This window comes from Mya arenaria, chromosome 10 (genome assembly GCF_026914265.1).
Source record: "Mya arenaria isolate MELC-2E11 chromosome 10, ASM2691426v1".
Classification (NCBI taxonomy): domain Eukaryota; kingdom Metazoa; phylum Mollusca; class Bivalvia; order Myida; family Myidae; genus Mya; species Mya arenaria.
The window spans coordinates 20,697,870-20,725,588 of record NC_069131.1 but is presented as its reverse complement, the minus strand read 5'-3'; the positions used below and the strand labels follow the sequence as shown (position 1 = coordinate 20,725,588).

Below are 27,719 nucleotides of genomic sequence, written 5' to 3'. Positions count from 1 at the left end.
TATTTTATAATTGATAAAGGATTTTAATGATCTTAGGGTTGAAAAGTCCGACAGCCACGGTTGGCATGTGAAATAACAGTTTCGTGTTCGTTTTTCTCTTGGGTTATTTATGATCTTGTTATTAAACAAGAACAGTGATCAAAAGTGTTCTATTGGCATAGTAGCATAATCTCATCTAATAGGAAGTGAGTTGAGCCCCCAATAAGGGAATAATGTCCTCTTGGCCTCTTAAAGTGGATGCAATAAACCGAATGAAAAATGATTTGTTTCAGCTCTGTCTTAAAAATCGAGCGTGAGTGATCGGTATACAGTGGCGGTTCCATGAATTCATAACTTTAAAATCGAGCGTAAGTGATCGGTATACTGTGAGTGGCGGTTTCATAAATTCATAACTTTAAAATCGAGCGTAAGTGATCGGTATACTGTGAGTGGCGGTTTCATAAATTCATAACTTTAAAATCGAGCGTAAGTGATCGGTATACTGTGAGTGGCGGTTTCATAAATTCATAACTTTAAAATCGAGCGTAAGTGATCGGTATACTGTGAGTGGCGGTTCCATGAATTCATAACTTTAAAATCGAGCGTAAGTGATCGGTATACTGTGAGTGGCGGTTCCATGAATTCATAACTTTAAAATCGAGCGTAAGTGATCGGTATACTGTGAGTGGCGGTTCCATGAATTCATAACTTTAAAATCGAGCGTAAGTGATCGGTATACTGTGAGTGGCGGTTTCATAAATTCATAACTTTAAAATCGAGCGTAAGTGATCGGTATACTGTAAGTGGCGGTTTCATAAATTCATAACTTTAAAATCGAGCGTAAGTGATCGGTATAAACTAAGGTAAAGTTCTAATTTGAAATTAATTGTTTTCCCCGATATATTATTAAAACTTTTAAAATTGATTATTCACTCTGAGGCGGATCCGTGGTTTAGTGGTTACACACTTGACTGTCAATCCAGGTATTACAGGTTCGATTTCTCTCCACATCACTTAAAGATATACTAATTGTGTTCCAGAAGGGACGTAAAATGGGAGTTCCGTGCAAATCAGGGCATCTCTAACCACGGATACATTCTGTCTGTGCACTTTAATCCAAACACCTAAAATGACTAACAATCTTATCGGAACACTCGCCGAATGGGCTAGGCCCGAGTGCGAGTATAAATAAGAACACACACCACCGTAATCTTTCATACATCGTCTTTGACTCCTCTTCGAAAAAAAGACAGGGTAACTCGTATGGGTATAATTTTGACAAAATATCTCTAATTGAAGCAACCGTATTTTATACATGGAAAAAAATAATAAAGACAATAGATTACAGAAAACATAACAAGCTAAACATGCATAAAATACGTTCTGATATTTATTTACTTAAGCGAAAACACAAAATTTGGAAAAGTAAAGGAAAAGTTTGTTTAATTCGAACAGTTATATTATGCATAGTACCATTAGACGTTTTATTCACCACACTTATACATGTTATTGTGAGTACTATTTCACTTAATCATTTCTTCTGATCATTATTGTCGACGTTTTCAGTGACACCAATTGTTTGAAACTGTAGTAGATCATTCCACCCCACCCGTCATGATATCCGGATAACGTGCCCGGCGTGACGTACTCGCCGTTCAGGTTGATATACGTACAACTATTATACCACCATCCTCCATGTAATGAATCCCCGCAGAAGCTTCCCTTGGCAGTGAAGTCCGAGCCATTGTTAAATCCGTCGAACCTTCGCCGAGTATCCGCTTCAACAGAAGTATATCTGAGACTTTACATACTTACATTTTTGCTTCAATTGTGAGTTTTATGACTTAACGTTTATTTTGTTTAATAATAGTAGTTCAAAACTAATCATAGAACATATTTAGTAGGCAATCTGTATATTAGTAACAAAACCATACTATCAAGCTGCTATTATTGTATCCGTTTTATTAAAGCAGTGGAAATACGTAACGACATTTAATTCAATTAAAGACTATACCGGCTGTTCCTATGCCACGACCCCCAACATGGAGGGTGTATGTAGAAGCGTCACCGAGACGGAATTCCGGCCACTCCTCATACGCTGAACTTCCGTCTGCAGCCGATATCTCCATTCTTATGGTGGTGTTTCCGTTGTCAGCTATTTCTTTGATGTAACTTAGGCCTGCAAAAGCATGAGCATTCATCAATGAGTTGGTTGACCGGAAACGTTCAAATTGAAATACTATTTTAGATTTTAATCATGGTCTTAATTGAAATAGAGATTAATAGAAGGTAATCTTTTAATTTTGAAGAGCGTTATTTAGGAATTAATCCAGACTCCAAGAGAATTGGTGTTGTTCAATCAGTATAGTCCCTCGAGGTATTTGTGAGTATGTGTGTCAACAGCGTTTCTTGGTTTGTTTGTGTATGGGGATGTCTTTTGTCTAGCAAGATCGGCCAGTTGGCATCATGTTGGTTACCATGGTAACCAAGACAACAGCGAAGATGACCGCCATTTTTTTACCCAATGTCTAGTCTTACTGCATATATTAAACCTATCAAATGAAAACAAATAATGATCTTAATATAAGTATTATAAACTTCGAAGATGTACGTAAGTCTGACAAACTATCAAAAAATTGATGCAGTACACCGAATAAAAAATTACGTAAAATAATTTGTTTTAGCCCTTTCTTAAAAATCGAGCGTGAGTGATCGGTATACAGTGGCGGTTTCATGAATTCATAACTTAATATTCTCAATCAATTCATAAGGTCATTACAAATCAAGAGAATGGTTTTTAAGATAAATATACAAAAACAAAAATCTGACACTTTCAAAAATTCGTGTATATTTATCTATTCTTATTTCATGGTTTTATGTTACAAACAAGACACAATACTGAGATATAATTTGGACAAGTTTACAGCTGGAAAAATTATATAAGACGAGCCGTTAACGAAGCTGACGTATGGTTTCCTAGCTATGAACGAAACCTTTTATATCCCGTTCTGTTCATAACACTGTTAAATAACTCATTTATTCTATACCCTCATTAATCTCAATAGTTTAATGTTTTGGGATTGTATATAAGATATCAGTTTCTGACCGCATGTTGTTTTTAAACAAACGACAGTTGATCATGGTTATTACAGAGGATTTATGTCACTCTAACTTTAGAGCGTCTGTCGATCCCGAATTTTTCTTTCGCAATCTTTTCAAGCGTTTCAGTCATTCTCGTTTGAAGTTTGAATCGTACTACACGAAAACATATGGGATATTTGTACGCACGTACATCCCGATATGGAAATATATTTTACGGTTATGTGTTGTAAAAATGTCTACAATTGGACGTATAAATTTGGTATAAAATAATTAACATTTCTGCTTCTTTACATTTAAGCCATGGTCAGTTCAAGGCCAAAATACGCAAAAAACCCTGAAGGTTGATATTTCCCGTATTTCCCTTTAAACGTTAATAGCGTTCAGTTTGTTTACAAGTGATGGCAGTATATTTAATTATGTATATTATTGTGTATATATATATATATATTACTTTATGATAAGTCACTTTGAAATGATTAAAACTTCAACTTGAACATAATGACTTCAATGATTGTGTTAAACTATATTGCAGTTATAGCACTTTTGCACGGATTGTGGCCATAATGATTGCTGCCTTGCTAAACAATTTATTTAAACGTTATATTCATTATATTTCTCACTTATTGTAAAATAAGTTGAGTGTTTGACGGTCAGTGCTTGAAATTTGCTGAAAAGATACATGTGTTTACCATGGTTTAGTATTTATTAATCCTTCATGTCATTTATTTAATTTTATCCTTTCTGCTATTTGAATGGTAGTATACATGTGTTCTTGTGTTTAACATCAATTGTTTTATTATTCATTAATAGCTTTATATGACTTGTTGTTTATCGTTTTTGATTACATTTGAAATAATAGTATGTATACATGTGTGAATTGTGTAAAGCTGTATGTTATTATGTTTTGTTTTAGAAGGCCATATTGAAAATATGATGTTTTATAGTTGACACTGTAATTATGTCATAATGTGTTACCTTCTCAAAATAAAGATGTTACTACTACTACTACTACTACTACTACTACTACTACTACTACTACTACTATAATTATTATTATTATTATTATTATTATTATTATTATTATTATTATTATTATTATTATTATTATTATTATTAACTAACCTCTCTAAAATTTAAGATACCCATAAAATATGCCAAGAAACGATTTTGTCAAAACAAATCACACAAACACATGCCTACAGGAACTAGACTCAATTGACAAGGCTAAAAAGCAAGCCGTAGTATTACTTATCTTCTGAGCCCGTACCGATTTAATAATGATATTGGTTCGGTAATTATGCTGTAAAACATTACAGTTTATTGAAAGGTCTTCATCAACACAACGTGTGTGTGTGTGTGTGTGTGTGTGTATGTGTATGTGTGTGCGTGTGCGTGTGCACGCGCGCGCGCGCGTGTGCGTGTGCGCGCGCTCGTGCTTGCGTGCGAGTGGTTGTGTGTGTGTGTGCGCGCGCGTGCGTGTGTGTGTGTGTGTGTGTGTGTGCACGCGCTCGTGCATGCGTTCGTGCGCGTGTGTGAAGATGTGGGGTGTGGAAAGGCAAAAACATTCAAAATCTTAGTTTCCATTTAGTTTTGAGTTACAAAGGTGTGTTGATTGTTTTGTCTTGCGTTGAACACAATTAACGAAGAACTCTTAAATCAGCGATTACTATTTGCTTTCAAATTTTGACAATATGAAATATGTGTGTTAAAACTGACAATCGAATCAACAAGGCCTTGTGGATTTATTGAATGAGTAGTCTGAAGTATCTTGGAAAAACACATATGTATTCATATTGTCGACAGGTTTTTGAGAAAGCAACACTGGAAAACAACAACATTCTTTTGAGAAACTTCTTTAAACTATATGATAAGTTGTCCACGTTCTGCTTGAAATGTCGAACTCCTAAGTATTGCTTCTTAACTGTTTTCTGTAAGTATTCAAATCTTACCTAGCCAAAACTCCGTACTGACGTCTCCAAATCCATGGGTATACTCAGAAAGGGTCCTATAAAAGTCCACTGAGCCATCATATCTGTGCTGAATGACCTAATCAAGAGACGGTTGAGAATTATCATTTATTCCACCTGAGCGGTAAACTTGTACTTGATTGTTGTATTTTAAGAAGAAACACAATAACAGCAACGGTGACACTAAGGGTGATGTACGGGACATGTTCAACCTTTCAAACAAGTTTCAGATTTCTTTGCGGACAATGTTTTTAAAATACAGTTCACCGTGACAATGACTATTGATCTCATTACCGAAAACATAAAGGGGGTCATCTCCCGGTCAGGTACGACACACTCTTGCAGTTCTACGGCTCATGGCTCAACAGTTCTTGCATATAGTGCTTAGAGAATTTACAACATTTTTGCTGTATTGTTGACATTTGACCTGCTAACCTAAAAGGCAAAAGCGTTAATCTTCTGGTCACGTACATATGACGTTTCATGATAGTAGGTAATAAAAATGTTCACAACACTATTATATTCGACTTTGACCCTTCATTTTCTGACCCCGTAACAACATTGATTATCAACTGGTCAAGGTCATCCTACCATAAATGTTGTATGGTACAGGTCAAATCGTTTTTGAGTTTTTGTGCAAACAAGACCTGGTCGTCCGACAGAGAGAAATACCGACATTTGCAAATCAATTATTTAAAGAGACATAACGAGTATTTATCCATGGTTTTTGTTCATTATAATTTAATTCTGATTCTGATAACAATATTCCTACCACGAACACCAACCATTACAATACGTAGATATATCCTTAAACAATAATGAAATAATGTTGAATCGTTTGGTCAAACTGCGTTATTGACTGAGGTAGAAAGTTTCAAAACTTGTTTAATGTTATACCTTTTTAGTTACATATTTCAAAAATATCTGTATTGATACACACAGTAACAAAAACATACTGAGACAAACAAGAGGGCCAAATTAGCCCAGATCACTCACCTGATTGGACATAGGGTTCTATAGTTATTGACAACATACTGGACGCTGCCCGTCAAAATGCCACAGGAGAATAAATAAAACATCCCGTTTTAAACGGACTAAATCAAGGAACATATGTATTTGTTTAAAAGGTTCCGGAAGGCCGTAACTCTTAAAGCACTGTTACGGTGAATAAGTTCATGAATTCTGAAATTTATATTTTCAATGATTATAAAACAATACAATTATGATAAATAAATAATACCCCCCAAAAATGTTCAATTTAAAAAAAATGAAAAAATATATAAAAAATGATATTTGGTCACCAAAGAAACATTTCTGTGAAATCATTTGTGAATAGGGTCAGAGGGTTCTGAGGAGACTTTTTCAACGTTTTCCATTTAGACAGTAGCCCCGGCATTGGTGGCCACATTTTTTTAACGAATCAACATGAGGGGAAGGAATTTCGATAAAGGTTTACCTAAGAGATATTTCTATAAAATTGTTTTAAATTGGGCCAGAGGATTTTTAGGAGAATATTTTCATTAAGCCATATATTGAAAAGGAGCCCCTCCCCTGGCGGCCTGGTTTTTTACGAATCAACATGGGGGACATCAACATGGGGGAATTTGACAGATGCTCACCAAAGGATAATTTCTGTGAAATAATGGTCAAATCGGACCAGCAGTTACTGAGAAGAAGTAGTTTGTCCTTTCGGTTGCCATGACCACCACAGTTCTGCATGGAACAACTTTTGTTAAAGGAATTTGGACGACGACCACCCAAGGAATATTTCTATGAGGAGAAGTTGTTTTAAAGAACATATTGACGACGACGAACGACAGACGTCGCACTATCACCCTATCACAATAGCTCACGATGAACACTTTGTGCTCAGGTGAGCTAAGAAAACGTGACTTCTTTACACGCTTGTATTATTTTCCGAGAAAGCTTATGATATGGGTAATTTACCGTCCATCCACCTGAAGCTGTTGTCATGTCACAATACACCGGGATCGTCAGGTGACTTCTCCATAGCGACAAGTTATACACTCCACTGGGTAGTCCTTGGTTCTGTTTCTGAAGGTCGTAGCAGTCCACTGGAAGCAAAACGACATGCTTATCTGTTAAAATAGCAATATCATGATCATGATAACGATAACAAAACGTTTGAATTGTTATTCGAATTCAGTGTGGCATTCATCGGAGCACCTTGGCTATATTTCTACAAAACATGTAGATGTATATGGAGGGTTTACTTTGTCTGAATACTTAACATTTAACTTCGCTGAAATTAGAAAGCGTGATAATTAAATTACACCTTTTTATGTGCTGCTTTGTTATTTTAAGGCAAATAAGACGCCTGTCTGACACTGAAGAAAAAGTACCGACAGACACCAACTATGTAGGCGTCGCCGCCATATTCATTTTACGAACTACTTTTACTATTTACCCGGGGCTCTTCTTATGATTGAAATTGCCGAAGTATACCGATTGGTGTGGCTTAAGCTTTTAATTGCGTTAATTTTCATGTAGTGTGCGGTTTAGATGTAGTGCAGGATACGAGTAAGATGAGATAAGATGTAGTGCAGGATACGAGTAAGATGAGTTTAGATGTAGTACAGGATGCGACTTAGAGTTTAAATGGTAGCATGGGTAGATGTGACACGGAAAGAGTATATCTTTCTATGATGGTAATTATGTTTCGATGATTTACCCCAAATATATGCAATTTCAAATATACACTTTCACGTCCTAAATAAGTGACTTAAGGTTTGGTTATATGTAACGCTGTATGTTAGATATGACGATATTTGTGAATGTATGATCATATTTCAATCAACACAATTATAAATGGTATTTCTTTTAGTGATAAGCACAAGTCATTGACGTTGCTTTACAGGGGTAATTGTAATAATTTGTTCTCTGTAGATTTGCATGCAATTTTACATTTTATTATGTTCAAATTATGATTCAACTTGTGGCTGTAGTAAATAGGCTGTGAACAATTAAAAAATGAATGAAATGAACTGCCGAGTAAATGGTTGTTATAATGTCTGCTACCGGATGTGTTCTGTTATTCACTGTAAAACAATAATAATGTCATAAAGACTTGTAACCAAAAGACAATATTGCTCCATATTTAAACTATTATTCGCATGAAATGTGATATACTGCAGTTTAGTTATTTTACTCGGTTTGAAGACATGACATAGTATGATGAGATAAATGAATACACTACACAAATATAAATATTGAGTGTTTTTAAATTTACTGTATTTCGGTATATACTGATAAGAGACTATGTATCTGTCACCCCAAGGTACTCACCAGGACAATCTTGAATGGCACATTCCTCTGTATCAGTATCATTTCCAATGCAGATGCCATCAGTAAAAGGCGGAGGTACATCACATGACCTGTGTCGACTTCTGCTGCCCCTGTCACATGACTGAGAACACTCGGACCATACAGACCAGTCACTCCAGTAAATGTGAACTAGATAAAAAATAGAACAATATTTAACAGCAGTTGGACAACGCAGGTCCTTCGATTACTTTGCTGACCTTGTTAGTAAAGAAAACCATGACGACCAGTCAATCCAGATACTGTGAGCTAGTTAAAGAATATAACAACATTAAAAGGCGATGCATGCAGCACAGTAACTTCTGTGGCTACTTCTGCTGCATGTAGCACATGACTAAAAACAGAAATACCACGATGACTTATCTCTACATGAATTGTGACAAAGATTGTGGAGTATAGCGATAGTTAACGGCAAATAGGCAACGTTGGTTCTGTGACTACCTCTGTTGTCCTAGTGACATGACTGCCTATGTCTTCAGGCACTGTGAAAAAGAAAGACATATAGAAAAAAATAACAGTGGAACAGAGAAAAGCTCCAGTGACTATGTGAAAGGAAAAGTAACCCGACCAGTTACTCTAATGAGCTTGGCAATAAAACAGTATTATACGTAGTCAAATTGATAAATGCGCATTTATTTATCCGTATGTTTGAATGGGCGACGATGGTTATTATGTTCAGTAAATGTTGGGTTCAGTATTGTTACTCAATTTTATGGCCTAAACATTATTACCGACACAATAATTTGACGTCTCGTCAAATTGATTTTGACGCCATTTTTCAAAACATTGTGTCAGTTATATGGCGTGCCGTAGGCTTTTTCCCGTAGTTTTTATTATAATTTTGATTTTTTAACCCAGGTTATCAATAAATATCGCTAAAAGAGTGCGTATATGTTTTCTACTCGTGGCATAGAAAATCACTATGTGGCATACAAACTTCATTTTATAGTAGCAAGTACCATACAGCACAGTACAATGATCGTTAAACTGTAACATTGATCAAACAGGTAGCCATTACCAGAAAAAGTAATTCCATCAAACACGGAGACAATTAAATTCCTCACGTTAACTATAAGTTACTTACGAACCTTTATGGTGACCATGATACCGTCTTCTATTGTAGATCTCTGATTATCAATGATGCCAACAACTTCATTTGCTCTGCCTATTAGTTTTTCAACATTCTTTTCCAGCTCAATTGTTTCGTTTTGGGCGAGTACCCGTAAAGAATTTACGTCTTGAAGTATATTTGTTTTAAAAGTTTTAAGTGTATCTGTTTCATTTGCGAGATGGTCTAGGACTTGAGTATTTAAAGCAAGCAAAGTTTTATTGTGTTCTTGTTTTTCCCTTTTAAAGTGCATGTCCATATCAGTTTTAACTTCGGCGCTTATATTGCCCAAATATATCAATACATCAGAGCGCAATTGCCGCGCACCTTCAACTGTTGTATTATTTACAAAAACTTTCACATCAACGAAATCTTTTTTTTGTCTCGCAAACGCATGGTGGTACATTTCGAGCTTATTTCTGATGTCTTTAATTTCAAGTTTAGTATATGTTTCTTCCCCAGAACTCCCGGCCCTTGAACCGTTACTGTCATTATCAGTTCCGGATGTGGCAACATTTAATTCAAGCTTTGAGACTCTTTCAGTTAATGAACCAACATCTCCTGCAATTGTGTTCAATGTCTGAAACAAAAACACTAAAAAAATTAACGGGCAATAGAAGCCGAAGTTATAAACAGACATTCTATCAGTTGTTAATTACGACAACATATTTTAGATACGTTACAAAATCGTATGATCTATTTTAAGTTTTTTTCTTGCACACCGGACAGACATTTTTAGCACACGAGATAGGCATTTATGGTGAAAATTGTGCGTGCTGGAAATTCCATCGAGCACCCCCATGCTAGATGAGTCACGCGCAACAACGCCTCAGTTTATATATCTTTTGTTGCATGGTTTATGAAAATGATGTTGTGATATAGCATTAAAGCTCTATTAAAGATATAATCATATATTTTTCTTCGTCAATTTTTATCCATTGGATTAGTTGAGATTGGCCAGAAAAAAACATTAATCATGTGTTTTCTGTCCGGATAACAATTCCAATATACGAGCATTCTGCGTGGCTAGTAACTCGGCAAAGCCTCGTTACCGGCTAAGGCGCGTGCTCTGGATCTGATCATTCAAACTGGAACTGAAACACATGATCGATATGGAGATACGAAATTAAAATATGGTTCATGCATATGGGTGAAAGAGTAAAACATGTTGGTGAATGATAACTTGATGGCTTGATTGAAATGATATCATTTGGTCGTTTACACTCTTGCTTGAGAAAAACTACTTTTTACAAATTTTGGTGAACTTTTAGATAAGTTTTTTATTTGTGCTGAAACAAAATTCTAACGACATTTTGATTGTAAATATACTCATATATACCTTAACTAACTTACGTTCAAGACTAACTGAGTGCGCCATCAAGGTCAAAATTGCAAGATGGATTGGCAAGCAAGAGTCTTCTATCAATATTACTTAACAGCCAAAAAGAACAACATATTGACCTCAACAAAAATCTAAAACTGTATAATATATATCAGCAGCTATTACGTATAACTGACTAGCTAGCGCCCTCAGTCAAAGAACAGATCAGCCAAACTGTATACGAGTAATGACATGGAAGCAAGTTTTCAATAATATAATCTGTACATACCGTTTCAACGTAGGACTCGAAATATTTCATCCTTTTCATCTGACTTTCCAATACGTCCAACCTGTCTGCCAGACAGGTTGTCAGCATCGTCAACAGAACAACGAGACGTAACCTTACCATTCTGTAAACATTAAATTCATAAAAACATTACTTTTTAACCAAGAAAAATAAAAGATATATATTTAAAATATACTTTTATAGTCTGGGCAAATAAGGCGGTAGTATAATGAATGCTATCCATTTTCTTTGATGCTTTCCTGAACTGTAAGATTCTGAAATATGATGTTATTTCTGATTGATATGTTTAATTGAAATGAGCGAACAACTGTCTTATTACGTCTGCTCTATTATGGAATCAAATATGATGAAAATAATTGTTTTAACCTTCTCTGTGTTCATCTTTTGCGTACAACAATATACCAATTGGTGTTTATGTGACATTTGAATTTCTTTTGGCACCATAAAAGTAATTAAATTGTCATATTTGAATGCAGTGTCAGATAACGCTGTGCGTCGATGAGAACCGGGGACATTTCGCTAGGAAAAGCTCGTAATCATGAATAATTATTGAAGCAGTTTTGTTAGGTTATATTTAGTAACAAACTCCCTGTATGCCGTAAATAATATTTTTGCATAACGGATGTGTGTTTCCGGTCATGTGACCAGTGCTGGAACAACCAGTCGTATACACCCCATATAAGATAAGTCACGCGCAACATCGCGACATTTCTTATTTCTTTTATTGCATGGTTTATGAAAAGTATATAATGCCATTTCAATAAAGCGCAATCAAATATATAAGTATGCATGACTTATAGTTAAAATTGAAAATAAATAAACGCAATTTTTAGGGGAACCATAGTGATTTAAAATTTCTGCGCTTTATGACGTCAGAAAACAACGTCGCACGCGCTTTATTGTAAAATGTACAAAATTGCGTTTTCCACGTCAACATTGTCACAAATTGATAATTTTAGATATGCAAGAAAAACATCAATCATGTTTTTCCGGTCCGGATCGAAAAATCCGACCCTCGGGCACGCTGTGTGGCGTACCGTACCGGAAAGACATGATAGTTACTAATAATCTTCTAGTTTGAAGAGTATTAAATTGTTACTAAGCGAAGAAATTCTTCCATTTTTCTTAAAATTTTACTGAAACGAGATGTATTCAGTTCATGTTACCAATGTAGTAATGTGGAGTAAATAGAGGAAAATACCGGGGTTGCCGAAGATGATTTGAATGATACATAGGGGATATTATGATAGGACGCTTTTCTGGTGACAGGTCGCCAGAAAAGCGTTTTATCGTAATATTCCATTTATTATATACCTGCCTATTTAATTATTTCTTTTTATTTTTCGGTTTTAATTTGATTTAAATTTACCGCCATCTGTCACATGCGCGTATGAATTCGAATGTGTGGCGTATTTTTGTGTATTGAAGTGAAACGAAGTCGGAACTTACAGAATTCACTTTACTGAGCAAAATAAGAACAAAATATTTTATGTTTTAGCTCAATTAACATATTGCTAATACGAGAACAATTATTAAATGTCACAGCACAAATAAACAACAACCAAAAAGCGGTACTTATTTTACGAGTGTACACAAATCGTCATTTCAGGTAGACGTAACGCGGCCATTTTTAACAAAGTAAATATTCGTCGGATTTTATGACGATAATATTATGCAAAATTGAGGGAAGTTCGTGAGTCAATCGCTATTTCTATCGATGACGCGAATTCGCCTGCTTCTTTGTATGGCCGAGCTGCTCATATTTATGATAATCAACATGGAAATGCAACAATTTATGAACTTCGAAATGGCAAGAAACTAATTCACTGAAGTAGCTGTCTAGATAGATTGGAAGTGTTATCTGCTTCGTGCTTATCCTCATGGTTCTTTGAAGAGCCATATTCCTGAATATTTATATGCTTCTGGGAGCATGAGTAAAGTTAGATAATTTTATGTTTTTATAAGTTGAATTGACAGGTTTTACCTGTATTTTGTCACGCTATTTTTAGCAACGCGAAAGTAGTTCCGAGACTACACACGGTACTCGTATGGTAAGAAATCAGAAAACGACAGTATCGTGATACGGATTATTTAATATGGCGTGCTGTATTTTCACTGTTAGATATGGAAAAGGAATTTGATAGGCATATAATAAAATTACATAGTTCAGCCTTGTTGACTCATCATAAAAAGACCGGAAAAGCATGCTAGTCAATCGTGGAAAATTTAGTGTGGAACTCACTTTGAATTTATCAAAAAACCTGGCACCTTTCCACAAAGTCAAATCAAACGTCCCCGCACGGATGTTTAGACCATTTTCACAAAATAGCTAATTGGTTATTCATAATCTTAAGTGTGTCAGTGTATGAATACTAGCTGCATCTTGCATTGCGTATTTCACAGGTATACTTTTTATTGTCCTATAACAAAAACATATGTATTATACAGGTTAATGTGTTGACCATAGCGTTTGGTTGACAATGGCCCAAGTGAAAAATAACTTCGGCTAAAGCCATCGGCCATATGTTCTTCCCACTGACGCAATTATCAAGTTTAAGCCATGTCCAACTCTATAATTATAGGGAAACGCCCAGTAGCACACATCTTACGAAGTCTCTATTTTAAAGCACTACTAAGGCTAAACAAACAACTAACCGATATGAACACAATACTAGTATACAAAACAATACAGACAAACCACGCATGCATTATAATAAACAGTGCAGGATCAAAAATTTGACGTTAGGGAGGGCGTTAGGGGCATACCATTTTGGCTTGGGCCCCTCCTTTAGAACCAAAAGTTAGTTGGTTTAAAATGTTGGCAGAGGTTTAAGTGGGTATCCCCTCGCAGTTATGTCTTACAATTTATAATTGAAAATGGTGCATTTTGGGCCTAGTTTACCACTTTCTTTCTCCTGTATTGGAATAAAAACTTTTACGGGGGAGGGGTACTGTAAACTTATCAGCAAATAGACTTCACAAAATCACTGAGAATAGAAAACAAATATATTAAATCCCTGCCAACTTTACAAACTAAGCAGACTTCTCTGCTACCGGAGTTGAATGTTGATATTGCTTTCTAACATGATAATTGCATTTCAGGTAGGCGAATATTTTCTTTCATTTCTATTTTCCTGAAACTTATATAATATAATTTGGATTAAATTTCTCTGAAATTTTTTACGATTGTTTCATAAAAATAAATTGACTAAAATGCAAACTTACCTTGTATGCATGAAATGATTACTCCGCTTTAACTTTATCCAGCTAAAGATTAGGCACTGTTTCACAATGATCAAGCAAGCAGGCATCCGCGTTTCTGATGGCTGGGATAAACCACCAATCTTATATACGCAGCTATTTCGAGCCACATCCCACGTATGTTTTTAAGTGCCATAATTTTTGCATACTGCAGCGGTTTACAGAACGTTTATCAACAACAAACCATTTAGCACTGCATTAACAGGTTTCCACTTGTATATTATCATTTCTATAATCTCAAAATAGATAAAGAAACAATATAAGTTTTGTTAATCTGTTTCGATCTCGCAGTTAAATTTATTTTCGTTCTATGAACAATCAGATGCATTAAATCATCAGTTTCAGATTCGAAGTTTAAGGCACATTTGTGAAAATAAATGTAAAATACATGTTATTTTTCTTTAGGGGACATTTTCCACTATTCGAGTAATGAACACATCATTAAATTATTATTGAAATAAGCATTTAGAGAAATAAGGAAACATGATTTATTTTTGTATTCAAATCTAATCACTTGAGTCGTCAGTACGACCTTATCAACAAAGCAATTCTTTTAAAAACAAATAGTGTTGCGCATGTAAAACCGCATATTAGTTCATGAAGTATTTTAAATCCTTAACATTATATACATGGAATAAACTGTAATTCTTTAGATATTTGTTCAGTCTATTCCACTGAAAATGATAGTTAAAAATGGACATAATTCATGATAATCAAAAGCGAAGGTATTGTACTGTATTGCATTATGAGAACGGGCCAGGGCGACATATAGCTATTCCTTATTTTGTTCGTGCGATATCAACGTCCTGTGCATGTGCTGTCTCCAAAAGTAGTAAAGTTACTCTAATGTCATTTTAAATATTGTGCAACGTTCGCATTGTAAAGATTGATATGGCATTTCGAGCAGACAGTTACAGTTCTACACTAAGAAGAAACATACCGTGATTATATAGGGACTAGTTCCCTTTAGTTGCCTGTTTCTTTAACAGTGAGTTCATCTGCTGTAGTAGTCACAACAAGATATTACCATTCAAACTAAATTTCCTATACTTCAACAAATATCTTTGCCATGATACTTGCTGGAACCATTTGATACAAAAAAAACATAGTTTCAACAATTTGACATTGAAACAGGCGATGTAAGAACTCTAATCAAATACCGCCAAAGAATAAATATCTTATCTTCTTGGTGACTGTGTGGTAAATAAGTAGTACTCGTGTACTGTAAAGACATTCCAACGCACGAGTGCCAATAATCATACAACGAACGGCCTGTTTCAACCTGTTTAAATATTCTTGTTTACATGCACTCCAGATATATTCTTAGTTCCTTCAGGCTTGAAGGTCTTTAAACCCACAGTAAATGTATATATTCACTGTGTTGTTTGTGGAGTTTTGTGCTGTTGTTCCATGTTTCTTGTTTGTGATTTATTGCTTTTGTGTTCGATGTCCTTGGTGTTTACAATGTGCCATTAAACGGGTTTATTGTTAAAACTTTTGGCAACTGAGCTTGTTTCTGTAGTTTTTCATATAAATATTGACGACAATGAGAAAACTGGCTCTCACCTTTCTCAACTTTCCGTACTCAAACAAATACCTCGTATTCTTGATGTCAACATGTTTGTACAGTGCTTTTGTTAAGTTGATTCAATTTTGCCGCTTTATTTGATTTGTTTTTTAACATATCAACGCTCAGAATATAACAAAAACGCCGTCATGGTATTTACTAGACTGGTTATCGATCACAAGCATATTTTACTCAACTGTGTTTGCTTCCTTTTAAGATATTGATACTTAATATGTTCAAACAATTCAATAAATTGTGATACTTAAGTTCATAGATTATTTCACAGTCTCCGAATTTGATTTTGAGATGACGATTGAATTCACGTGTGAGCGTTCCACAGTCAGGCCGCAAAATGGTAATCAAAATCGGTCTGGACCGCAAAATGACAATCGATAATCAGCCCCGGCTGCAAAACCGATGATTGATGAATCATGCAAATAATCGCAAAACATTCTCAAAATCGATAATACCTCGGCATTTCAAAGTCAATCCAGGTAGTCAAATATGCGCCGCACAATATCTAGAAACCATTTCACCTGAATATCTTTATCAGTTGCAAAAATCATGTGCAAGAAAAGCCTGGCAATATGTGTATTTATATAATCATTACAATCAAGCTGTATAATAAATATACATTTTCCCTGAGGAAACATAAATACGATATTCTTAGATTTGTTCTTATATACAAGTACCTATTAAACTAGTTTTCACATATAATTAAGGATTTAGCAGTGTCATGAAAAGTAAAATATGAATTTATGTTATGCCATTCAGGCATTACACCTCTTAAAAGAGGGTTCACCAATAATAGTAGAAACCGTTTTTTGTAATAAACAACATTAATCTTATTTATTTGTTCAAATAGTGAATGCCGATGTAAAGGGTTTGAACAAGTTAAGACGTTTCTTTCAAATATTTTTACCAGAAACAGTCCACAGCCTAGTGTGCATGATCTCTCTTAAACGACCAAAGAGTACGTTTCTATAAATATTTACGTCGATGAAAAATCGTCTATAGCAGGCCATGAAGTTGTAGCAAACTAAAAAAGGGAAACTATTCTCCGTGTACAAAACAGTATCTTTTAGAAGGGTTGTTTAAGATTATGTTTTATTTGGAATCATAATATTGGTTGGTTGCGATAATTTGATTTCAAGTCTATTTCCTAAAGAAGATAAAATATATTTAAATGTTTGGAAGTGTATAGCTTAAATCATATAGTCAATTTAATACCTGTAAGAATATATTTTTTAGTTCATCATTGATTCATACAAATTGCTTTTCCGAACGTCCGTTATCTTTTTGTAAAGCACAAAGAAGTTGAATATTATATAATACGCCCGTTTTAATAAAGTTTAATGCGTGTTCCTGCCTCGTAAGAAGGTTTTGAAATAAAAACATGACAAAAATCAAGGAAATAATTTGGCATGGCCAAAAACGGTACCTCTGCAGAGAAACACACTCTCATTCAAATTTAAACAGGAACCGAGTTTACCAGGTGCCCTGCTGGCTGCAGATAAGCTGATTACAAAATCAACAAACAACAAAAAACATGGCAATTTCGTTACAAAGCAGGATCTGGTTTATTTAAAAGCCGGATTTTTATTATTTAAAAAGCGCTTTCTTCCCCCTTTTTCACATATTTTTATACGATGTAATACTAATCAAAACTTATCAAAGAACCTTTAATGTCGTATATACGTACGCCAAATAAATCGTTTGTGTGGATTTCGAATTAAAATGTAATAGCATGTGAGTTAAATGAGTTTGAAAGCATCAATTAAATATATTTTGTTTTATATAAAGATTGCTTTTACCGATTGCACACAGCAAATTAAATTTTACAAGAAGCATTATTTCAAAAACGTTCTTATTGTCTAACTACACTTAGAAATAAAGATGTTCGTCGCAGACGAATAATCTCTTATCAGAAGGACATTTTGAAGTATTGACTTATAATATTTCAATGTATATTTTAAGATGTTTGTGATGTGTTCGTGCGTATGTGGTATTTGTACGTTTGCGTCTCTAGTTAAATGTCGTTTGGCCCCTTTACCCCTAAATAGGGTATATATTTGAATGTTTGACTACTGGGCTTTTCCCTGCAGTTTTTTATTTTAAAATGGTTTCCTTTGCTTTTTTTCCTTTTCGCTGATTCTTGAAACACAAAACATGAGTACTGTTTGTTATTGTATCTATTATACTCAAACACGACAATAAACAATGGGTGAAGTTGCATTAATTTCCCTTTAATAATACACTCTTTTGCATGAATTGTTTATTGCTGTACACTAGTATAGCACTTGTTAATCGGCTCACACCTCTCTCAAGGAATATAACAGTGTTAGTGAAATATAAATCAACGAGTATGCATCAAATTGAGCTGCATTCATCGTCTTGGTATTGTTGATTTTTATTCCAGTTATTTCATTCGATGAAATATTAGTCTTGAAAGACTTGAGAAGAAAGACCTCTTAGTACAATTATTTACAGATTAGTTAAATTACAAGTACGAAAACACATCTGCAAACGACACTATTTTAATGTCATTACAGTGACGCAATTTTGCATGTCAACAATACAGACTTTCGCTGGTCGTGGCTTATACATATCAGCTTATCGAGTTAGTTCTCAAACTGTTCGTACAAAAATCTCCATTGGTAGCACTGTTAATTGTGATGGCTGGTGACCCCGTACAATTTTGGTATCATTTGAAAAATCATTGCTTGTACATAGCTGTTTTAAATCCACTAAGTTAAACCGCTGAGCATGTACAAACAGACACGTGTATACATACTATATAAAGTTGCATGTATACTGGTCTACTCTTTAGATGTATTGTTTTCAAATGCGTTGTGTTCACCTTAACGAGTTGATTAAACAACAGAGGAAGAGAAAAACATTTCTGATTACATCTCAATTCTGTGGAATCTATATAATTGGTATGCATAAGTTCGTTGTTATTTGAAATAAATACTAGTTAAACAATACGTTGAATTGCGTAAGTGAACATATCTATAAGGATATCCATAGAACGTTGTATACATTGTTTGCTTAAGGTAGTATTCGATAAGGTAATAGTTATTGTCCTTTATTAACCGGAATAGTTAAATGTTCTTTGCTCGCCCATTCAGAATATAGTAGCTATCGTTTGCACATAAAAACAATTAAGTTTCAAGTTACAAACATATGTGCGTATTGATACATTTTCAGTAGATATATATGTCAACACACATTCTGCAACACATTTTCTGCCAAAAGTATATAAAAATCCAGCCTGTTAAGTTTAATGATAAATAGAAACAAAGGAATATGTTTACTTTATTATTGAAAAGGACATATTATCAGAAGAATAATATGAAGACACATTATTGATAAAAAGAGCAAAATCATTCGCAGAAGAGTATGTTTACTTTTTTATTGAACATGATATTGATTATCAATAGTATAATAGAAGAAGGACGATTATTTGATGCAAAAACAAAGTTAATGAAATTTATTTACACATTTATATTAGAGGTATGACGAAAAGTTCCTGAAACATGTTTTACCTAAATATTATGGTTTTAACCAGTGACCCCCCGGATTTTAAGGTAGAAGCGTTACAAACCGAGCTGTATTGTCGACTTTTCATTCTTATCGCAAATACCAGTCTTTTAATTACCCCTTGCCATTTAAGAAAAAAATCATGTTAAAAGGCATGATTACTTTAGGTGTATGTGTTCTTTTCAATTTTGAGCAATGTTTGAAAGCCTGTCGACGTTACAAGCACCAATATATTAATTGTTAAAGTATTTAATATACAATAAGTAATGGCTGAAGGCTTATAGTATGTAATACACAAAAAATGGGTTAATGCTGCAACACAGTCGCATAACCATTTAGTTTTTGTAAGAACATACTTACAATCGTGTTAAAATTGTCAAGTATGAGTCGATTTAAGGCTATATTAAAAATAGAAACTATACTTATGAATGAATTTCAATCAACTACATAACTGATTAACGATATCACCTACATAACTGAATAACGATATCATGTGATTGCGGTTTCTATGATTCCAATCGCGTCATTACGCAAAACGCATCTTATTCTCACTATATTAACTACACAAAATGTTATAAACACTCATTCCTACGCTACTGTTAGCAAGCTATTCACGCTGTTAGCAACTTATAATTATAGTATATAAAGATATTATGATAATAAAGATCTGTTTTATATGGACAATGCACCTATCAATGGTTGCCTCATCCAGGCATGGTGGGCATAAGACTGGCATTGGACTTAAGAAATATCTAGTTAAAACCTCACCCGGGATATAGATTTTTTTTAAAGAATTTGGAGACCTGAAACATCACTGACTCCTACAATTTTAACAAAATGCCTTGCTACAGGTGTGGGATTTTGACAACACTATTCGAAGTGTTCCTTCAGTCCCATACCTTTCCGCAGTGGGGCAAACATTGATATGTGCATTATGCTAATGCTATCATTTGAAGGAGGTGCATAAAATACCGCCTATCACGACATACAGATATTAATGCTAAGTTACCATGTTTGGATTTCAATGTTCTGAATATAATTTTAGCTGAAATATACAACATTTGTATAGACTAAAACTCTCGAGGCAGCAATCTCATTCGAAAATCTTCTTATACTCTAACAAAACAAATTCCACGATCTGCCTCTGATTATCATTGCATGTGGCTATATCTAGGGTCAGGGGCGGGATCAACCTTGGCCCAAACACGAACGCCAACTGATGAACACCCATCTTGTTTTCACGTTGTAGATTCATAACACTGGAATAGGAACGCTAGAATATACTGTATAGGTATTAAAGTATGGTAAATATTTTAATAAGTGCATTCTAAATTTCTAAGATTTAGGTTCTAGGTAGGTTTAGTAAATTAATTTTTTCCAAAAGTAAAATTACATGGTATCAATACATGATAAAAGTTTAAATTTTCTAACAAACCTTTTTACTTTACTTTTATTAGGAAACAAGTTATGTAAAAGTGATTTAAACTCATACCGGAACTATGTTCTTTTTACACAACGAGCGAGTTACAAAATAATTTCAATCAAATCGAAAGTTGCGATAGTAACTGATTCATACCCTACCGTTAATACCATTTATTAAAGGGGCTAAACACCAGATGGTCCCGAAATAGTCAAATACAATTTTTCCTCAAAACAAGCCTATAATTGCCAATGCGAGCTTGTACGAGCCCGATAATAGATAATTTTACATGATTAAAACAATAAACGCAAAAATCATGCTGATGTCTCATCTGTGTTTCCCCATGTAAATCTGCACATTATTGTTTCCCAGTAAAAATCACATCTGTTTATGAGTACAAACAAAACAACCAACACTATTTTTAAACTTGGGATTTACGTGGTTAACAACCTCAGTTAATTTCAAATAGGAAAAATGCTCAAAAACTGCGATATATGCATGTGTCTTAAGTGATGTTATACATCAGTAATTAAGATTAAATGCTTTGTTCATAACACTGTCAATATTATGTAAGTTATGTGGTGTTTGTCATGTATGCTTTATGTGTGTCTTTCTAATAAAATAGTCAACGCAGCATAACAAAAGTTTACAACTATGGTACAATTCGTCGTGCTATTAATCACTTATGTTGGCTCTATGTTAGGTGACCGTGCGGTCTGATTAAGTGCAAAATTCAAAAGAAGACAAACTACTAGATGAATTGAAAAAAAGATCAATTTAGGTATAAAATAAGATGAAATCAATCGATTAAATATTACTTACTTGCAGAGATGTTTAAAGAGCACTTTAACCGTCTTATAGTTATTGGAATGAATTGTTTCCAAGGTGGATTTTATGATCTGCAATCTATCACTGGCTTTCTCCATCGCTAGAGGGAACAAGCAGGGACTTTTATCACTTATAACAATATTTAGAATAACTTGATGTAGAACAGTGAAGCAATATTAATGAGCCTAATATATCACTGGCTCTATGCCACTAGCTAAGGAGAAGAGATAAAATACTCATGGTTAGAACAACTGATATGGGTAGAGCAAACATGGTGAGGCTAAATATATCACTGGCTCTCTGACAACAAATTAATTGAAGAAAAACATTCACTTATAGAACTACCTGAAAAATGAATGTTTAAAGAATTATAGGGTTCAATTTATCGCTGGCTCCCTGTGACTTTGGGAGAAAGAATATACAATTACACTGAAAGCAAGTCATGGGTTAATTCGGTCAGCGGTTTAGCAATATATAATGTAGTTTAGTCTATCGCTTTCATTGCCAACTGGCAAAAAGTCGAGAAAACATCTCTCATAGCAACTGTTTTACAAACTGTATGCACTACAAGTCAGCTATAGAGTAATAGATAACGTTCACTTTATCCTCAACAGACAGTGTGCACACAGTTGTTATTATGTGTCTATATGAACTATAAATAAATATTATTATAGACAATGGAGAGGTTTGGAAATGTTATTTGAGCATATGCACTAGTTTTTGTGAGCTAGGTAATCAAAGAATGCTTTGTCTGTATTTATATAAATGTTTCACGACTTAGTCAGTAGCCAGGAAACATTCAACTAGTAAATTAGTTTCAAAGAGAGTGAGTCAAATGCATTGGATCCCATTAATTGAAACGAAACAACTGGTATAAAAACTGAATGTTTAAAAAATAGTTGAGTATTTGCAAAACAATTCTCTCATTGAAATGCAGGCATTATGTCTATTACTTTTGGTATACAACTTAAAAAAAGGAAAATCGTACGATATTGATGAATACCATGAAGATAATGTCCTACAAATGTCTCGGAACTCTTTAATAAAATTTCAATTTCATTTTCATTATTTCATTAATGATATCAAAAAGGAGATAGCTTAATTTGATCCTTTAATAAGGGATTGAAACTCGACAACAACACCAAGGCTTTGACATTGACAATTACTGACACAAACTCATACTCACAAAAGCCTTTCAAAAACGTTTCGCAAAGTGATTCTTCAAACAATCGGTTTTTTAGTTTTCTAAAAAAGAGCAAGAGGATTCCACACAGCACGTGAATGTCCCACTGTTTATCTCCAAGGTCATATCGCTCTCCTGGAATAATATTCATTGAATGATGATGATGATTTGAACCATGATAAGGCATCAGAGTTCATGTAAACCATATGACCGAATAATGCAGGTATAATTGAATAAGTTTGGAAATCAGAAAGACAATTGCCAAATTGAATTTAAAAAACAACAACGAACGAACAGCTAAATAATTGGATAACTAACAAGTGTACCACAAGAGAATGTCATGTATCAATCTCAAACGCAAAACAACGGTGAAACATGCTTAGTTTGTCTTTTGATTTCAGATGTGTGATTATCGCTGTGAATAATGACTTCATATCGTCATTTTAGTGCAATTATTCAATATCTTCCCATCTCAATAGAAACAAATATTGAGTTCTTGCACTAAGGTGACGATACGATATATAGAGGATATTTGTTTTTTCAGTGTAAGATCGTATATTATTTCATGAGTGTCTTAGAAAAACATATTTTAACGAGTGGCGATTTTGGCCAACATTTTCTGGTTTAATGTGAAGTATTTTGAAGGGGAGTTAACCATATTTTATTTTAAAAATTGTTCTAAAAGTGGATATTTTCACTCCTTATTTTGCGTGAAAATTGATATTTTCACTGTTGTTATTTCACTGATAAAACCCCATATTTTATCGAAAAGCATAATAGAAAATAATATGTATAATCAAATATTTCATATCATCTCAAACCTCTCCATTCTTACCCTGGTCGATCATATACTGCAGAGTCTTGATCTGCGACGAGCTGCCTACTATCCTGTAGATACCTTCATGGTGCAAGCCTGCAATAAAATAGTTTCAAACCTGTTACAGGATAAAGTCCGGCTTTGCTCCACAAACCTAGATCGATGGCTCTCAGTTCCGTGTCTGTAACAGGAGCATTAACTGGCTTGGTGATATTTTATAAGAAGCAGTTTGTTTGTTATAATCATTATCATCAACGTCTACTGAAAAGGTAACATCGATTTCACCTTTAAGTTTATACATAAATCTGCTTTACTTTCACAGATATTTTCCTTTTTCTGTTTACTTCCTCCTACCTCTACTTTCTATTGCATCGATACATTTTACAAGAAACATGGGCACTTCAGACTTTTCTTTGGAACATATCTCTTTGATGTCACCTCCAAAAATGGCATCTGAAACGAACAAAATGGTGGTAAAATTATATACATGTGTATTATTATAAACAAACTGATTTCTACTTAACATTCTGTGTTATTTCCTGTAGAAACAAGAGCGCTGCGCAGGAATGTCAACGTTTTGTTTTGTCAGTCAAACATCGGGCATTACTCGGCTCTTATTATAGTTAAACTGTTACGACAAAATACAGTTATTTTTTTAACAATGCCTTTTTAACTGTTATCTTGACATCTGTTCTACTTACATAAGTCTTGCACCTTACATGTCTGGTCCCATGAAAACCGTGTTTGCTAAGTTATTCCAATATTCCTAAATGAACTAGCCAAACTACAAAAAAAAAATACCAATGACGTTGCCTTGGACACATTTATTTTTGAATAGCTGCAATCTCTTCTATTCGATGTTCACTACGTTATTGTCCGGCCAAAATAATTTTTGATTTACACACAATAATCAAATCAGTCTAGAACAGCATATAAGAACGGCAACATTACAGAAGTACTGATGAAGGATATGTTGATACATACATCAATAATTATTATCCTGTTAAATGTATTTTATCTTGGATTGACTTGTCAGAAAGAAAACTATAATATAAAAGATTCTGCTAAAACAAGGCACACTAGCTGAAGACCACATCAGATTCTACAATGTACATACCATTTACAATACCCTTGGTTTCAAGCGGTCTCAGGCGTTTTTTCACGAAACGGTCAGCGACTTGTTTGACCATTTTTTTCGGGACCAATAAACTTGAACCTTCACACAAAAATATACACATATGATACATATAACCGATACTTTTAAACAACAAAGCTGATCATGGAATACAGATTAAGATCATACATTTGTAACTTTGTTACGGATAATTTGAATAAATGTTATCGATACCGTACTCTAACAAAATTAAATGACCTGTTTGCATTAAACCAATTCTCTTTAAAGATGTAACAATGACAACACCAGTATCAAAACAAATAGGTTACCGCAGTGTATTTATCATATGTTTTAAAGTCTAACGACAACAGATCACGGACACTTGCACAAAACAGACATATCAGTATCAAAATGGCTACATTTTATGGCTGCATCTAATGTAATGTTGAAGGAAATGGAGGTACACAGCAATAAGGCCGTGCCATGAGACAAAGGGTAATAATTAATTCATATTCATGAATCGAGTATGGTCTTCTTCGTATTTAAACCTTCATTTCCTCTTTAATTGTACAGTCTATAATTGCTATTTCTACCTCTTCTAAATAAGTTTTGGCAAAATGTTTGGAAAAAATAGCATTATCCTTTATAACAAGGTTACCATGGTTCAATTCTGAGCTAATTCACATTCTACTAGGCAGTTGTCATTAGCTATATATTCCTGTTTGTTTAAGGTCGTTTAACTTAGATCTCAACGCCAGTGGATTTGAATATCAAAAAAATGTTTTTACACAATGTATAATCGTTATTTATTGGTCGACACTATAGGCGATTGGGAATTTCACATAAATAGTCCTATAAGGGACAAACAGTTCCTGGTAAACTGGTATGTGCTGATACACTGAGACAGGGCAGAGCTGGGATGGATGGGTTGGTGGGACATGTTTGTGTTCTTACTGAAAGCGGGAAATAAATGAGAATAATTAGTATGTTAAGCTTGCATTTTCCAGCCTGCTTGGCAAACAACTTACCTGTCATGTCCGGGTGGCCGCCCTGGAAAGATATGATACAGAGAGGTTTATAAACGTACTTATGCGATATTTTTGTATGCTTTGTTTCTTTCATTTAATGTTTTAGAACAGCTTAACTTAAGGTATATCTGCAACTGATCAGCTGAGACCTGACCTTAAAGCTTCTGAACAAGACTTAAGATGTAATATACATGCAAGTAATTTTTGGAAACTATTAAATAACTTATATTATAAGCTTTGTTGGGACTTTTTCACGTTGTGTAGGGTCATATAGCGAACATTTTTATTTTTGTGTGAAATGTGGCTAAATGTTTGTATCAATGAAACAATAACTACAAAAGTTCAATTTTGCTCTTTTTTTATAAATATTAAAAAATGTGACAAAAGATTCTCTTAAGCGTAAAAACGCGTTAGTAATGTTATTAGAAATTTACTAATCAAAGGCTTGGTTTAACTCGATCTTGTTAAATTGAGTTTTTGCCCGTTGCTGTTCGGTCCTGGTTCATAAAAGTCAGCTAAATGTATCGTAGCCACAAAAATGATTACATTATCTATAAACGAGTCAGTTAACATCCCATTTCATTGAATGTATCAATCTCAAATTAACCTATGCTAATGTATGTGTTTGGTAATCAGAAATCTTCAAAAACATCACATTTCGTCGACATTTTCCAACCAACCAAACCTTCATATCTCAAGTCTCTGACGAACTAACCAGTTCCGTTATTTTTCTTTGTATGTGAAGAAACCATTTCTGCATATCGGTCTCGTTGTCAGCCTGAAGTAGCAGCATCTTGTCTGATGTCTTCAACTGAATTACATAATCAGGAAAATGTAACAATTAAATAACGTTGAAATTGTCTCTGCTAATATATTGAGAGGTGAAAGTGAAAAGGTTTTGATTTGCATTAAATAGTGAAGCCTTTTATCGTTGTCAACCCAAACATAATTTTCTGAATTTGGGATTGTTTGACAACAAATTACCGTGGGTTAAGCCTTACTTGATGCCTATAAAACAGGAGGATAAGTCTTCTTTCGATGGATTATCCATTTCATTTAAATAAGAGAATACCATTCTTGAAAAATGTGAACTTTCGGCATTCAATATTACATGCATAGTGTATCTAAGAAATTCTAAGGGTGAAATAATGAATGAAAATATAACGGTGATAAATACTTGCTGTATACAAATATCAACTTACAACAAATGTATTTTTCTTGCTTGTATAATCAGTACAGTCCTTCTTTATTTTGCAGCGTAACAAGGGTACTATCAGTTCAGGTTTTCCATGCGGGTAGTCCTTCGTTGGTTGAGAATCATTCCACGGCACGTAGAAAACAATATTTGAACCATCAAGTTGAGTAAAATTCATGGACCAATGCTTTCTGTAATTAAAATTAAACAGACATTTTGAAGTCTGTTAAATTACAAGGTCACTGCAATCACGTAGAAAAGCGCATTCATTCACAGTTGAATAATGATAAATTCACCATACATGTATGTCTATAGTTAACGTTTTACAGGGTTTGATGATTTTATCTGTTATGTTTAATTATCACAGTTTTTATACAATGTATGTATCTCATAATACTTATTAGTGCTTTTGATGCAAAACTGTACTCCAAACTCAAAATTAACAAATGTTAAATAGCCATTAATTAAAAGCTCCAAAAAAAATTACCAAATAACATATAAATGTTTTAAAGGCTGGTTATGGAGTCAGAGATACAGTTTAAGATTCCCAACTCTTGGGCAGATGGATGGATTGTCTTATTAAAACGCACGTTCGGTTAATACCATGTTATACGTTTCAGATTAAGCGTTGTTTCCC

General features: G+C 34.1%; 2 protein-coding genes across 6 annotated transcripts in view; both read right to left on the bottom strand.

Moving 5' to 3' along the window:
• Window positions 1-670: 670 nt before the first annotated feature.
• On the bottom strand, window positions 671-14,428 carry LOC128205476 (angiopoietin-1-like). Its single transcript, XM_052907140.1, has 8 exons — window positions 14,352-14,428; window positions 11,109-11,229; window positions 9,475-10,078; window positions 8,355-8,522; window positions 6,996-7,123; window positions 5,031-5,127; window positions 1,994-2,158; window positions 671-1,757 (listed from the first exon to the last, which is right to left on the bottom strand). The coding sequence occupies exons 1-8, from the start codon at window positions 14,360-14,362 to the stop codon at window positions 1,507-1,509; spliced, it is 1,545 nt and encodes a 514-aa protein (XP_052763100.1). The 5' UTR covers window positions 14,363-14,428; the 3' UTR covers window positions 671-1,506.
• Window positions 14,429-19,259: 4,831 nt separating this feature from the next.
• Window positions 19,260-27,719, bottom strand: part of LOC128205475 (golgin subfamily A member 4-like) — a 28,054-nt gene continuing 19,594 nt past the window's right edge. For all 5 annotated transcript variants that reach the window (XM_052907135.1, XM_052907137.1, XM_052907138.1 and 2 more), the window contains 9 exons: window positions 27,090-27,273; window positions 26,603-26,698; window positions 25,888-25,909; window positions 24,863-24,961; window positions 24,100-24,198; window positions 23,764-23,841; window positions 22,932-23,063; window positions 21,740-21,845; window positions 19,260-20,756 (listed from right to left, as the gene is read on the bottom strand). In XM_052907135.1, the coding sequence (XP_052763095.1) occupies window positions 20,591-20,756; window positions 21,740-21,845; window positions 22,932-23,063; window positions 23,764-23,841; window positions 24,100-24,198; window positions 24,863-24,961; window positions 25,888-25,909; window positions 26,603-26,698; window positions 27,090-27,273 (982 nt within the window). In that variant the 3' untranslated portion in view covers window positions 19,260-20,590. The remainder of the gene's footprint in view (window positions 20,757-21,739; window positions 21,846-22,931; window positions 23,064-23,763; window positions 23,842-24,099; window positions 24,199-24,862; window positions 24,962-25,887; window positions 25,910-26,602; window positions 26,699-27,089; window positions 27,274-27,719) is intronic.

Excerpts from the sequence above, each read along its gene's own strand:
- LOC128205476 (XM_052907140.1), bottom strand. Across the intron at positions 10,079-11,108 it reads TCGAGTCCTACGTTGAAACG|ACATTGAACACAATTGCAGG; the intron begins GTATGTACAGAT and ends TTTTTGTTTCAG. Across the intron at positions 7,124-8,354 it reads TGCCATTCAAGATTGTCCTG|TGGACTGCTACGACCTTCAG; the intron begins GTGAGTACCTTG and ends TTTTGCTTCCAG.